Source organism: Ursus maritimus, unplaced genomic scaffold (genome assembly GCF_017311325.1).
Source record: "Ursus maritimus isolate PB19 unplaced genomic scaffold, ASM1731132v1 scaffold_3, whole genome shotgun sequence".
In the NCBI taxonomy this organism is placed as follows: Eukaryota; Metazoa; Chordata; class Mammalia; order Carnivora; family Ursidae; genus Ursus; species Ursus maritimus.
Window position 1 is genome coordinate 51,929,150 of NW_024425563.1, and position 16,016 is coordinate 51,945,165.

The window sequence follows — 16,016 nt, forward strand, 5'->3', positions numbered from 1 at the left end:
CTCTCTTGCTTGTTCATTAATTTGTATGTACAGTAAACCTTTATCAAGTGAATATCATGTACCCTGAGCTGTGTGTTAGAAAGAGAAATAGAAGTCACAGTCCCCGCCCTCAAGAGGCCGTCATCTAGTGGAGAACACAGAGAACAAATGAACAGAGGTCACTGTGATGGGCATCATGACCGGGTTCTTACAGCATCTCATCTGGGTGGAGGATGTTAGTGGCAGGACTTGCAAAGAAGGTTTCTTAGGTGAGATGATAAGTAGAAGTTCCAGCGTATGGGATAGTTTGCACTTCCTGGTGTTCATAGACTTGAGTGAGACTGAGAACTCTGGACTCCGCCTAGAAAAATGTGCTTACACGTAAAACTTTTAGATACTTTTAGAGGGTTCTCTGAGTCCCCAGAGCCCATCCATGAACCTGCAGTTAAGCACTCTTGTAAGAGTTTATGCTCATAGAGCAGCAGGGACACAACGCCATAGAGAATATCAATGGCTGCTTTATGTGAGTATTTGGGAGAGGAATATTTTCCATTATCTGTGATAATGGAAAAAATCAAGCAAGTAGTTGTGACAATTCCAGCAGGCCTGAGAAATCCCTTAGTAATCACTTTCTCTTGCTAGTGCTGGTGATAACTGAAAATATAAATACGGCAGGAACTCGGTTCAGGATAATACAAGCTAAGACCTGCTAAACTGTGAGCATCAATTCTTCACCTTATTTTTAAAAAATCAATAGTTTTATTATTTATGAGGTATTTTCACCCTAAAAATAAATGTCTTTCATGTGAATAAATGAAAGGAAAAAAATTCGATCTAGAAGTACAAAAGCTGATCATGATCACTGAGGTTAATCTAAAGTAAGTTGAAGTTACTGGCTTTCATTCAGAATTGACAGGCAAGATAGCAGTAGAGCCAGAAAAAGGAAATACATCAGAGCTACCCACCCAAAGAATGGAACAAAGATGAGGCGCAGGGACAACTTGAAAGCCCTCCTCTGTTTTCGTGATCCTGCTGGGCTCTGTTCAGTGGTCCTATAATTCTGGGATCCGTCAGCCTTCCCTGTTGGCATTTATTGCCCACACACACAGAAGCCATTTCAGCTGGGGACACCTGTTTGGTTTTGCATTTCCCCTCCTTCCCCACCTCCCCATTTTTCCCAAATCACATCCCGTAGGCAAAGCTGTGAAGACTCCGTGTGAGGCCCAGTTGTTGGAGTTTCTCATTCTTCCCACCATCCCTTCAGGAGAGTAGGGAAAGAACTGGTTTCTGCAGATCTGAAGGCTCATGTGTGTTTTGGGAAGAGATGGGGATTTTCACTGAACATGTACAAAGCAGGGCTGAACACCACAGGCACAGGTATGAAGGAGTGTGGTGCCTTCTGGGAATACACCCTGTGCCCCTCGTCACCTACCATATCATTGGCACACCTGCAGAAGCCCCTTCTCTCCTGAGGCCTGTGCTACCTGCTCAGGTCATCTTTCTTTCTCTCCAGATGCTCTTCTACTTTCCTCAGTAGCTTTATTGGCTGTCTCCTACTTTACCATCCTTTGAGCCCTGTTCCCTGCAGTCACTTTCAAGAACATTCCTTTGTATGACTGGCTCATCACCCTGACAAGAAAATGCTTGCTTTCTTTCTTTTTCTTTCTTTCTTTCTTTCTTTCTTTCTTTCTTTCTTTCTTTCTTTCTTTCTTTCTTTCTTTCTTTCTTAATCCTTGACTCCAATGACCACCATCTCCACACCATTCCATACCAATGGCAAGGCAACGTCTTCTAATCTCTAATTCTTGTCAATGTCCTCTAGCCAGAGACCTCCAGGGACACACCTGTAGTTGGACAAGCTGGCTCTGTTTCCCATTACTGAGGGGAAGACCTCACACTATGGGGAGCCATGGGGCAGATCAATATGAGAGGGTGCTAGGAGAAAGGATCCATAGGACTTGGGTTTGTGTCCAGTGATTTGGGGGAGGGTTTAAAGAAGCAGGACTTTGCTATCAGGTAATGGGGTAACTCTGACTGGATATCTTGAGTCTTACCTACAGGGAAGGCAGGGGGCAAAACTAAAGTGGTAATTGGGAAAGAAGCAGCAGTCACTCATTATCTGGGCTTTGTTGGTTTTTTCTGGCTTGGCCAATGTTCGTGCTTTGTCTGTGTTCAGGTGTGATTACCGTGTGGCCGTGTGTTTATCTTGTTCCATCACCATCACAGATTGGCCTTGTCTGATGTCGATTTTCCACAGTCACTGATGCTCACAGGACAAGCCCCAGCCTAGCTGTGAGTGCCAGGCCAGTTCCTGAATATCAGGGGCTGCTCTGCTCTTTCTCGGTCTTCACCACTCTGAACTGCTCCACTTCACGAATTTGTCTCCCCTTGATAAAAGCTTCTACCTGCTTCCTCGTCCACTCCCTGCTGGCTCCCTTAGCTCCTGTGGGGACTTAGCCTCAGCCCCTCCATGTTTTCCCAGGTAATCAACTCCTTCCTTGGCTCACTGCTTTCCCTAAGCCAGACAGACCCTATGTGGTGATGAGCTGTGTTCATGGTGTGCTGACAGCCACCCAGAGGCCCTCCCATTGTGACCTCCAGTTGTTTCCTCTGCCAGCCCTTTCTTCTGGGTGGGCCCTGTCATTCACTGTTCCCCTCTAAGGTTTGTGAGCCCTTCAGCAGAAAGGCATATAACCATCCCACAAAGCCACTAGGGATGCTCTTTTTCATAACTTATTTATCCCCTGTTGTACCCGTGGAAGCTGTGTGTCCACGAACTTCACCCTGAACCCCCCCCCTTCCAGAAGGTAGTCTCAATCCCCCCTCTACTAGGAAGATAGAAGCCATCTCATATCCTCTACTGTGGCTTCCTTATTTTCCCTACTTTATTTTTTTCTAAGTCTCCACCCATCCTGCTTCCCTTAAACCTCTCTGAGTTCAGAAAGAAATATTCATCCTTTTTTAGCCTGCCCCCTCCACTGTGTTCCTGATCTTGTCCCCTCTTCTCAGTATCCCCCTCACCTTGCTACCTTCCCCAGCCACACAGCCTCTGCAGTGTGACCCCATCCCTTCACAATGCAGTCCCAGGAAGTGGTCATCTCTGTCTGTGCACTCCCTCCCCATTCAGTCACACCTTAGCCCTTCTCTTCTCACCCCTGGACCAAAGTGATCTCGTCATCTCTTTTTCTTAGACTTAATCTTTGTAAACTCTACGGCATCAGACCAGCATTTTCCTGACTCTCTTGAGATCATGCCCTCCAGATTCTCCGTGGTTTGACTTCATCATCATCTCAAGACTCTGACCCTCTACCTATTCCCCAACTTTCTGTAGGTTTTCTCCTTCCCCTATTCCCATCTTGATAGTTCCCTTTTTCTCCCGTTCCCTCTTAACAATCTCAACCACTCCCAAAACTTGAATGATTCACAAATTTGTCTCTGCCCTTGACCTCTGTTGGAAGCCTAGTTCATTATTTCTAACTGCCTGCTAAGTATCTATAACATGATATATTATCGGTACTAAAACATCACTTGTCTGAAACTAGATTCTTCAGTCTCACCAGAACCAGTCTCTGTATGTTCTTGTCCCATTCATGGCATTCCCATTCTCTGTCACTTGCAGCCGTCTTGACTGTCAAATCCCAGGGGTTCTACCTTGGCTTTGTCTCTCCGATTTGGCCTCATCTTAGGGTGCTTGCCAAGTTACAGTCATGTTGTTAGGGAGCCTATTAACTTGTTAGTTAAGGGCAAGGGACTTGTCTTACTCATCTCTGCTTGCCACTTGGTATCCAGCACAGTGCCTTATCCATAAGACACTGTCACTGTTTGTTGAGTGAATGACTATAAATTAAGCATTTTAATGCTTTACTTACACTTCATGAACCATTTGCCATTGAACAGTTTTCCATCGTTAGACCTCTAAATACGTTTATTCTTCACCAAGCGCCAGAACCAAGTTTCACACTCACAATCTCAACCATGATACTTCTGCTCTTTTTCACGAAGAGCAATTAGGTAAGGGTGCATGAGTCGCGAGGCATTCATATTACCTTCCCTTCTGAAAGCCAAATAGAATACCAAGGATTATTATGTTTTCATGGCAATTTCAGATAACTTACATCTCCCTTTATACATTGATTTTTCTGCTTTTTCTTTTCTTTATTTTTTAACAGGTTTTCAAAATGGAAACTATCACTATGACATAAGATGCTATTGATAGTACATCAATATGATTCAGCTATTTCCCTGCCCAGCAGAGTGTGGCTGCTCTCTGCACAGCCCTGTAATACATATTAGTTACACAGACATTAGAGAAGCCCTTCCCATCCATATGTATGTGCGTGGCCCATGGAAGTTAATAATGCCATATATCACGTGCATGTAGGATGTAAAATGTACTTCAGAATGACAGCAGGCTCATATAAAATGAATATTGGCTTACGATGAGAGGAAAACCAGGGAAAGATTTTTGTCCTTTCAAATCCACTGTCGAGTGAATTATTTGTTTCTGCGTCTCAGTATCCCAGACCCACATTCTGCCTTTTTTTTTTTTTTAGTCAATATATGCCCCTCTCTCCAGCCACCTTATTTCACTTCAACTACATGGATAACAAAAGAACCCCTTTGGAGAAATGAAAGATAGCAATTACACATTGGTATTCATGTTACAGGAGTCACACTGCCGTCCTCAGGGAGTTGAACAATGAATATCCAACATTAATTGCCACAGTAACTGAGCGTCTGACCTTGCTGAAATGTAATACACCAGTTTTACATAGTAAAATTATTTGCCACTAAAAGATTTTTTACATTATCATAAAATTATATTACTGTTTAGAGTGACCAGTAATTTTTATTTTTGTCCCCACATTTTCTTGGGAATCAGGACATCAGCAGTTGAAATCATAATTTTGTCACCGATTTGGTTGACAATTATAGCGTGATTAGTGCTTTTGTATTCTGAGGAACGGTGAATAAAATACATTGATATCCCTGGTAGATCTATGGAACTGATGAATAAGGTACAGTGGACATAGTACGTTTTACCCACTGGGGAGAAAAATATTCTTTTTTTTTTTCCTTTAATGTTTGCTCCTAATTATAGGTTGGATTTTCTGCCAGTGGCAGAAACATGCTAGGAACTCTAGGGCATGTTTCCCTTTTGAAAGAAGTGACATCATTTTTAAGGTGAAGCCTACCTACTATCAACTTCTCTTGCTTTCATTTTCATCTCGGAAATACAGAGGCTAGTTTTTCTTACGTGCATTTTCCAGTTCTTCTTTTTGGGCTACCTTACCCTTCCCGGTGTCACAGCAGAATTTCACACTATATACTCTGGAAGTGTTCATCACTCAGGGTCGGCCTCCGCACTGCTGGGTCAGCAGCGAGCCAGACTCCGACAGAGCCACGTCAGCGGGCCACGCTGGCTCTGGGCTGTGGAAGCTGTGTGTGCAGAAATGAATGATTGTTCAGCCTTCTCTCCTTTTTAAAAGGGACCGAGGTGAAGAAATTCAGTGCACTCACCCGTGACATGCGAATTTCAGCCTAGATGAGATTCTAACTAGAGATTCATTTTTGCTTGTATTCCGGCAAAACTAGTACGGGATAAATTGGAAGGCCATCTTATGTCTGGGCGGAAAAAATGAACTGAGTGATAGAATGGGTAGTTTTTTACCCACCTTTTAAAGTAGGGCTGTGAAGTAAATGAATGTGTGTCTACTATAACTACTAATATGGCTTGCTCGTTGTTTTAGTGTTTAAATGATTTATGACTTTCCAGTTTTAATACAGTGGATATTTAATAAGCATTAACAAGGTAAAAGAGAATGCATATGCAATTAGTATATTGTTTTTTGAAACTTTGAACTTCTGATTCCTTACATTCAGATCATTCAGGTAGTTTTAAAAGCGAACTCTCTGAATCCTAGCCCCACTTTATTTATTTTTCCCCATTTCCTTTAGTATTTATGTCTCCCTAACACTTGAAATGTATGTAGAATTTGAGCCTGGACACTCTACCATTAGAGGGAGATTCTTGCCCAGACTCCTCATTTTTTCAGGATCTTTAAAGAAATCATGGTGGAAAGCAACTTAAGAAAAATGCCACTTCCGTTTAGCCCCCGTTTTGGGGTTGGGGTTTGTTTGGTTTTGTTTGCCGGTTTGTTTAATTTTCTCTCCCCTTTTCGTCCCGTCCACCACTCCCCTCCCCAACGAAAGCAGGATGATGAAGTGACGACGGTTCAGGTGAAGGAGCAGGAGCGGAACGTCCTGGTGCTGAGGAAGGTGCAGTGCTGTGGCCCGGCCCCCCCTGCCGGCAGCGCCGACAGTGATTGGAGGTGAGTTCGCACCGAGGCACGCGCTCCTGTTTCCTCGGCCCTGCCTGCCTCCCCTTCTCTCGCTCCATCTCACTCGCTCCCTCTGCCTCCTGTCCCTCCCTCCCCCTTTTCTCTCCGCCTCTCGAGCGTTCTAGCTGACTGCAGAGCTCTTGGCAGCCAGATGGACTCAGTTCCCAGGGAAAGGACAGGGATGGCAAGATCTTTTAGCTCTTAGGGGATGCCTTTGTTAGTAGCCGTTCACAATGGGCAGCTCCCGGCTGAGGGTCTTTGACCCTCAGCTAGAGAGGAAGGAATCCGCAGCGCTCTCAGACCGAGAGCTGCCCTTGCCTACCTTCGATGTGCCTTATTTCAAATACATTGACGAGGAGGATGAGGACGATGAATGGAGCAGCCGCTCGCAGTCTTCCACCGAAGATGACTCGGGGGACTCTCTGCTCTCTGACAGATACGTGGTCGTGTCCGGGACCCCCGAGAAGATTTTGGAGCATCTTTTGAATGACTTGCACCTGGAAGAAGTCCAGGACAAAGAAACAGGTAAGGCAGGGGGGTGTCTCCAGCTTCCAGCCCCACAGCTGCAGCTGCCCTTGTCAGTACCCGTAGGGGCAAGGCTTCCGCTGTAGCCAAAACCAGCATGGGCAGAAATAGCATATGCTCTGTGCGCCTCCCCCTTGGCCTCGTGCTGTTTTGTTTCAATCCAGTAAATGGACACACGTAGATCTGAGCAGCTGCCTGGGAAGTCGCCGTACAAAGAAAACGGTAGGAAGGCAGATGTTCTTGTGTCTTTGGCAATTTTTACCAAATCTCACCTAAAGGCAGTTGGCAAGAAACTAGGACTTTAATAGCCGGTGTTCATTGGGAAGAAATACAAGGGACAAGCGTTCACCTGGCCTGTGGGAAGCAGTGAGCTGAGGGGTGCAGCCTCCCTGCGGAAATGTCAACAATTAATGCAACTACTCTGCAACTGTGAGCTTAGCAGCAACTTCTGCCTTTCTCCAGGCGGTTTACAAACTGCTCAGAGCAAGCCTTGCTGGGCAGAATATCCGACCCATAGCTTCACAGACCAGAAACTATAATTCACTGAAGTCTTACTGATTAAACTTCTTGTCCTTTCTATCTAATCTGGGAGCAAAATACCCATGCAGCTTTGTCCCTCTTGCACTTTGGGAAACAGTACCGTTGCATGTACAAAACAACCTAACCGTGCTTCCTTTATCACCAAAGGGCAAGTACTTACTTCTCTTCACCAGAATTTGTAATTTGTTCCAGCGTGGAACGATTATTCCAGTGAATAGGCCTCTGGCTGTAGCCTCGATTCTGTAACTTGATCTCCTGACTCAAATGCACTGTTTGCTGTTATCAGAGCACCTGTGTTTGTAGGTTGAATTCCCGCCGAGTAACACCTTAGGTTTTTCCCTTGTGGGAAGGATTGTGAAATGACTATGGAGGTGGGAGCAAGTTTCCTTGAGTCCCAGTAGTTTTTTGTCTGAACCTAATTGATGTCTGACTCTAAACTGCATTATAAAGGACATGAAGAGAAACAAAGTTGTGTGAAATATGTAAATGGGTGAAAAAAAGAAAAGGAAAATGACCCAATCCCATATCCTACAGTAATGTTATACTTTGATTTCAAAAATCAAATAGGTACTTTATTTTGCATATGTTTGGGGTGGGGGAAACCAGTAGCTGTCATTTATACACAGGCTAAAAGAAAAACATTCTCATGGCATTTGCTGGGTTGTTTTTGTACGTCTGTTGATTAATATTTTGTGCATTGGAGCACTGTTCCCATGTTCTGCTTCATCAGATATTATCATCATGGCACCGGGCATAATTTTCCATGTACTGATTACCAGACTGCTTTACACAGGTGGTTTGAACTAGATTACAGGCAAATAATCTGCCGCAAAGAGGACACCTCTCAATGTGGATAGATGTTTCAGGGGATTGAATGCTTGCTTCTTCTTAAAAACACCCCGGTCTGGTCTGTAATGCGAGACTCTGTGTCTAGGTCATGTGAGTAAGTGTAAAAATTATTAAAGCCAGTATTAGGCCTAACTTGATTTCTTTTTTCCTTCTCTGTAATTGTCAGTGGCTTTTTGAGAAAGATGGCCTAGCTGCCCATAACAGGTTCCCACTATCTAACACTGGGAATGAGAAATCTCTCGGATTACTTTACTAATGCCAGGAGTTGCCTGCTGCTGGAAACGGTGTTGTGCATGGTGCCTAGTGACTGTTACACCACGCCTGGGATCAGATATGTCACTCTAGCCCAGTGCCCAGCAAAGCAAAGAGGACCAGAGCTCAGTGGCTTGCCCTCAGCAAGGCAGGAAGAGGCCTCTCGGGGTCAGCCTCTCCTTATTCCTCCTCATTTCCTTCGAGTTTTCAGAGGACGTGTGAAACTTCAGATTTTTGTAGTGACACTTGAAAGAAAGCATGGTTAACAACTTTCCCTGTGATTAACGGAGAACTTGATGAAAATGAGGAGTCAGACTCAGAGAGAGGTTGATGTGTATGCCATAGGGAGGCCTAAGTGAAGTCACGCAGTTCTTCAAAACATCACATACCAGCGCGTGGAGAAAACACAGCAGAAAAGCTGCCGTGTGGTTTTTGTTCCTAAAATGAAAAGAAGTATCATAGATGTAAAAATAAAATAAATTCCACAGGCAACTTAAAAGAGGTTATTAATTTGTTCTAGTTTGAATACTAAATGAATCACATATTTAAAGGAATTGAGGCCCCTTGTTATCGGCAGAGGTGAATTCTTGTTCTTTATTCTCATCAGGCTGGCAGCCCGCATTATAAAAGGCCTATGTGTGCAAGAGCCTAATAGCATCGTATAAACATATGGAAGACAGATGGAGGGAAATGAGAAGGGCCTGCAATAAAAGTATACAGCAGCGTTTTTATGTTCTCTAGCACCCCTTTTAGGGAGAGGGAGCCATGTGGGGCCGGCTGGAGCCATCTGGTGGTCGTCCGCATGGCCCCAGTGGCAGTGAGGAGGAAAGGGCACATGGGAGGCCATAAGTGCTCCCACAGACCAGGATGAGCCTTTTCTGGATTGTTACATTCCTGTGCCCACCAAAGGCTGGGGTAAATAACGGTGCAAGAGATGGGAGTCATTTCCCATCTCTTTCCCACAAAAGTCACTTAGTTGTGAAAATGGAGGTACAAGTCCCGAAAAAGAGACCTTCTGCACTCACAGAGGAGCAGTTGAAGTGATTACTAGTTGGTATGGACATGCAAGTGGAAAAAAGTTGACTTAATTGAACGGAATAGGAAGGGGAGTGCCAAAGCTATTGACATAATGTAATGCTGTTGCCACCTGCATCGAGAAGAGAAAACAACAATTCATATGGTATTCTACCACCAAGTCAAACTGAGTTTTAAAGCAATAATATTAGAGATGCTTAAGAGCACCCTACTAATGATTTTCCCAAGTGATTAGATTGGCTGTAAAATGAATGCATGCATGAATGAATGAATGAATCATTATTTCAAATGAAAAAACTATTTGAGTCTGGCCACTGGATATCTGTTTATGAACGTGGAAAGTGCTTGACGCAGCTTTCAAAGATTACCCCTTCTGTCAAGGGTCAGGTTCTGACTTACACCTTTGGAATGGTAGAGAAAAATCAAGCAGCTTTGTCTTTCATCTTCCCAGGTGTAGGGGAGACATCTTTGAGTACTCCCAGCCCAGAAGAATTACAAAGCAGGCAAGGAGAAAGCAAAACGAGGAGTTGTGAGTAGAGGAGCTGGAGGGATGGGAGAGGAAGCTCCCCCCAGCCAGCCCTGGTCTGCGGGGTCTGCGGGGTCTGCGGGGGTTCCTGCTTCTACTTAACTCTTCCCACTCCCTAGAAAGGATAGAGTATGTTTTGTTTAGAGCTGCTGTTGTTGGGAATAATGACTTCTGCTTCAAAGCAGGGGGAAAATTATGTATTGGATGGATTACATGGAGAAAAACCATCTTATTGATTTTTCTCTCTGAATCTGCATTATGACAGGTCCACCTTAGGGAGAACACAAGAGGAAACGCATTACTTACTGGCCTCTTTTTTTCCATTTTCTTATTCTTTATTCATCCTTTCGAAGTAAAGGTTTTTTTAAGAAAAACCAATGAACAGACAATAGGACAGTAGGCACAGGTAAAGCCAAACAGCTCGTGCTTATTCGGCTTGCCCTGCTTTCTTCACGGTGTGGCTGCTTTGGTTACTCGGGAGGCTGTCATTCAGCATACTCTGTGGATGGGCACGCGGTGTGGAAGCGCCTGCTTTGATCACGTGTTACTGGTCGGCTTTCAGCAGCACCTTGCAGGTTGAGCAGATCATTGAGAGATTGAGTCCTTTACCTTTGTAACCTCCAAGAAAGTACCTGCCTTACGTTATAGGGGTGTCTCACCTGATCCATAGAGTCCAGAGGTTTATCTCCATTGCCAGCTCACTGGTGGCTTTTTTAGAGCAGTGCACTGACAGAACCTTGAGGAGAGTGAGGACAGGCACTGATTTTTATGAACTTCCCTGTCTTCTTTCCAGCTAATACCAAGCCTGTCCTAAGTGCTTGATGCGTGTTTCTTGCGAAGAAAAACTAAGAAGGTTTTTTTCCTGGTCATTGGAAAGATAGAAAACAACTTAGGTGAACCTCTTTCTTTGATCTCCTTACCTTTTAGGATTTCTGGAAAGATATTTGGTATTTCTGTCCCAGGTTTCCTCTTGCAGGTGGCAAAGACCTTGATGACCGTGTAGCCACGTAGCTTGTGCAGACCTAAATGTCTGTTGAGTCTAGACACAGAAAATTTTCAGATGGTGGTAAATCTCTCCATGATTTTGTGCAATTAAGATGCACCTAAAATTACCTTGTATTTATCTTTTGTTTTTATTTTTGTAGTGTCACGTAACAAATAGACCAGTGGATCTTATGGGTGGCTGCACAATTGAGGCACCTGGGGCATTTTTTTAAAAAATACCAATACCTGGGTCCCACCCCAGAGGTTCTGATTCAGTTGACCTGAGATGGAACCTAAGCCTTAGGGACTTTAAAAGCTCCCCAAGTGATGCTAATATGCAGGCAGATGTGAGAGCCACAGAAACAGAACACTGACCTTGTCTCATCTAGCCCCCCACCAACTTTTATGATTTATTCCAAGTTTCTAATAGTTACAAATATATATCTGCCTTGGAGAGTTAGGGGCTCATTTCCCCTTTCCTCCACCTCCTCTCCATCCCCCACCTCCTCTCCAGGGCTTTATGTCCACTGGTCAGCCTCGTGTCCACTGGTCCCCTGCCTCTGCAGCCTGACAGGTTCAAATTTTACAAGACTGCACTGCTGGTCCACCCACTGAAATAATTTTGAAAAAAAGGAAACAGAGGAGACAGAGGTACTGGTCACACAGCTGTTGAATTTCTCAACGCTTGGAATGAGGAGGTGATGATATATAGTGAACAAAACCCATTTGGATTTTTGCCAGGGTTCTGTAACGCCATAAAAATCCCTGGGTGGCCCTGGAGTCTCACAGCCAAGGTGCCTACTTCTGCAAGAAATCATGGTTTAAGAAAGGAGAAAATGCACATACCAGAGTAGAAAGGGCACTAAAATGAGATTCTGTCTTGGGTCCAAGATTTATGCTCCATTAACAAACCAGCCTGAGACCTTAAGCAAGTCGTACAAAAAAAATCTTAGCGATGTCTTTCGTCACTAAGACACCTTGATTCAAAGGGATCTACATCAATCTCTTTCCAAATGTCACAGAACCATGGAATTCTAGATCTGGAGGAGAGGTGTCTCTCCTGGAATTATAGACAAGTTTCAGAACCTTGTGGTCATTTTATGCTGAAGCCACCATCACTTAGCCATTGCACAAGGACATAGGCTATTCAGTCTACCTTCATATTACTTACGTTACTTCTGCATTTCTTCAGACTCAAAGGGCAGTTAGAATGTTGATGGAGAAGGAAGCTTGGAACCCACGGCTTAGTGACCATACCTGGTGATGATTTATGTGTGTTTGTGTATAACCTTGTTCAGTGGGAAACTTCTTAAGCTCTTTGAGAAATTATGCTGTAACATTTCCGAAGAATAGCTTTGATTTATCACCCACAAGTAAAATCCATTTACAAAATTGTATTACCAAGCCATCTTGGGATATTCAGAATGAGTCCGTTGCCAAGGAAAAGTGGCAGTTTTCCCCCAGTGGTGAAAGATAGTACATCCTATCTCTTATCACTAGCCATCCTCCTGTAATTTCTTTACTCTTAACTTTATACACTGCTTCTGTGATAAAATACAACTGTGCGTTTTTAATTACTCAATTTCTATACCATGAATGAATACCTTAGAAAAACTTAATTCCTTCATTCCCCAAATATCTTTAACACTCCTCTGTCCTAGATGTGGAGATCCAGTTGTACACAAAATAAACTCCTTACCTTCGTGGGGCATATGTTCCAGTGGAGGGATTCAGACAAGAAAGGAAGTAGGGAAATAGTAGATATTAAATGCTAATCATTATGGGCACTATTTTATGATAACTATAGCCACATGTCTTTAAAAATAAGCTAGAGGGTATTTTAATGTATTTAAAGTATTTTCAAGGGACACCTGGGTGGCTCAGTTGGTTAAGCATCTGACTCTTGGTCTCAGGGTTGTGAGTTCAAGCCCCACCTTGGGCTCCATGCTGGGCGTGGAGCCTACTTTAAAAAAAAAAAGGTACTTTTGAGATTAACATGAAACTATTGGTTATATTCAATAAAGTTCAGAACCAAGGGAAATAGACTTACTTGAGGAGAAGAAAGGAAGGAAGGGAGGGAGAAATTTGAAGTACGTATAGGTAGTAGTCCTGGATGGTACTAGTTAGGACTATAAGCCATGGAATCTTTATCCATGGAAATGTTTGATATCAGACTTTTACCATCTTGACCTGTGAAAATAACTTCTTCATAGACAAATAACTAGACCAGGTTGCCATTTGAAGTCTTTTTCAGCTTTATGAAACTGCCACTTTTAAATAATAGGTTAATTTTGTTTGCAGACATGCTTTAGTAAAAAAGTCAACAGCAGACTAAATTCATTAGCACCAACTCCAGCTGCCCTGGGTATGCCTCAGGTGTTCGGTGAAGGCCGACTTTTCCAGATAAAGCAAAGACTTGTAGCTATCCATGGTGACAGGGAAAATCCCCAAAGTGCTGTCGAGAGAGAGCTAGAAGTGCAAATGGTCATGCTAGAATATAGTTACTGCTTGCTGTATGATCTTTGTGCTGTGGGTTCTGTTTGGTTTGATTTGGTGTTTTTGCAGTGCCCTTAGCTTCCCTCCCTGTTACTATGACGGAGAATGTAATGTATTTGCTGACCATAATTGAAGCATTGGGAGACTTAAAAAATTAATACTGACAAATGATGAGGTATCAGAATTATGTAGAAGTTTTCTTCTCAGTTGCCTCATTTATGAAAGCAGAGGACTTAGGCCACATGTTGTTTGAGGCCCCTTCCAGATTTGAGAGTCGGGATTTGAAAGATACTCGGGATACCCCTCCATTTGTCCAAATTTCCTCCCCGTCCGATGGATTTTAGTACAGGATAATGGTCCCCATCTAATGGACATAGAGACTAAGGTAGAAGTTATCCGAAACGAGCATCTGAAACTGCAGATGAACTCAGCTGTATCCCTAGCTTTTTCCCAGAGATCTTTTTTTTTTTTTTTCTAGTGACTAGAGTCATGGATAAAAGGCCTCATTGAAGTAAAAACCTACCATTCAACTCCAGCTATAAACCCCAAATCAGGTGCTCCGGGAGCTGCTTAAGAGTGCTCTCATCTCCCGCACAGAGGCCCGCTTCTTGGTTTCCAGCTGTGAGCTGGGTGGCCACTGGGTGAGCAGACTGCTTCCCTGAGGTCACAAAAGAGGGGGAGTGGGGGAAGAGGTCCTTACCCGCTGATGCTGTGTCACAGACTGCTCACGTGAGGAGTGATTAAAAATTAGATTTTGACTGGATTTCATTTGAGGTGTTCCTCATCTGGACTCATCTATTCGCACCACCTTCAAACATGTGATACTGTGTATGATAACAAGGGAATTGATGCTTTTACGCTGCCAGTAGACTGTGGGTTAATTAATACTCTTGTTGGTAATGAAGCAAGGTGAAATGAAGTGAGACAGAGCCGAAGCATAAGGTCATTAACATACACTGATTAATAATGGAAATGTGGAGGTTTTCATTACCGCATAACCGATGGGCAAAGGGAGGTACGTAATGGAAGAAGATACAAGTAGGGGTACAGCATACTTTCCAGGCACACAGTCCCTGTTTAGAATGAGAACTGATGATTGGAATGCATTTCTTTTAATTGCATCATTTTCGTGTGGAGTCCACAGGAACTCTTCTAATCCTTGATGTTCAACTGTAAGTCTAGAGCACACCAGAAGCAAACCAAAATATTGTAGGGCTACGGAAAATTAATTCCAAGAGGATCTGAAGATAAATAAGGGAAAATAAGATGCACGAGGAGCAATAATTAATTACCTGAGAAATGAAATCTTAAGCCTCTTGACTGTAAGAATGTTGAGAAACCTGGACATCTTAACAAGTTTCTAGACTTTGTTCTTTGAACACTTTTAAGAAAATATCAACCACTTTCTGATGGTTTGAGTGAAGTCCTTGTCCTAGAGCCTGGAGGTGAGATAGAGGGTCTTTGAGGGTTTCCTTCACACCATATTCTAAAAAAATTCACATGTGACTGTTATCTTTATAAAGTCAGTCCTGGTGCTGATGTCCTCAACCCGTGAACCATGAGGGGTTTTCCATGTAAACTGAAGTCAGTATGGGAGACCTAAAAATGAATGGACTTTCTCCTTCATTCACCTCTGCACATTTTATTTGCTTTATTTCCCTTATTTACATTTTATTTGCTTTCCCTTCACCTCAGATGCCCACTTTGACACACTGTTGGGAAACAGGTATTTCTTTATGGCTCAGTGAATTTCTAATTTCCTAGAATGGCTGGAGAATAATTTATTAGAAATAATGAAATACTCTGGTACATGGAAAGTTGCCATAAGTATGTACATGAATTGTCAGTTTTCAAAGAATCCGAACATATAAAAGTACAGTGTATTTTTAAACATAAACTATAGAGGCCCTATCTGATCAGACACAAAGTTCCTGTAGAATCATGAGGCCCTGAGAGTCTTCAGCTTTATTATTGTGGGAATAAACTACTGGCTTAAATCTATCGAGTCTCTTTGACTTCGGATGGAGGTGGCTTATGAAACACACATCCTCAGTGCAACTTGAATCTTCTCTCATAAAAATAAATTTGAGAAAGGTAACAGCTTTGTTCAGTTTTCATCTTCTGTCTCCCTAATGTATACCTGTTAAGAATCTCTATAGTACAGGGACGCCTGGGTGGCACAGCAGTTAAGCATCTGCCTTCAGCTCAGGGCGTGATCCCGGCGTTATGGGATCGAGCCCCACATCAGGCTCCTCTGCTGGGAGCCTGCTCTTCCTCTCCCACTCCCCCTCCTTGTGTTCCCTCTCTCGCTGGCTGTCTCTATCTCTGTTGAATAAATAAATAAAATCTTAAAAAAAAAAAAAAAAAAAGAATCTCTATAGTACAGGGACGCCTGGGTGGCATAGTCAGTTAAGCAGCTGACTCTTGGTTTCAACTCAGGTCATGATGTCATGGTCATGAGACTGAGCCCAGAGGTGGGCTCTGCGCTC

General features: G+C 43.4%; 1 protein-coding gene across 1 annotated transcript in view; it reads left to right on the forward strand.

Annotated features, from left to right (window-relative positions):
- The first annotated feature begins 6,458 nt into the window (after window positions 1–6,458).
- RAPGEF5 (Rap guanine nucleotide exchange factor 5) overlaps window positions 6,459–16,016 on the forward strand; it is a 69,306-nt gene continuing 59,748 nt past the window's right edge. The window contains exon 1 of the mRNA XM_008686538.2: window positions 6,459–6,845. Within this exon, the coding sequence (XP_008684760.2) occupies window positions 6,554–6,845 (292 nt within the window). The 5' untranslated portion in view covers window positions 6,459–6,553. The remainder of the gene's footprint in view (window positions 6,846–16,016) is intronic.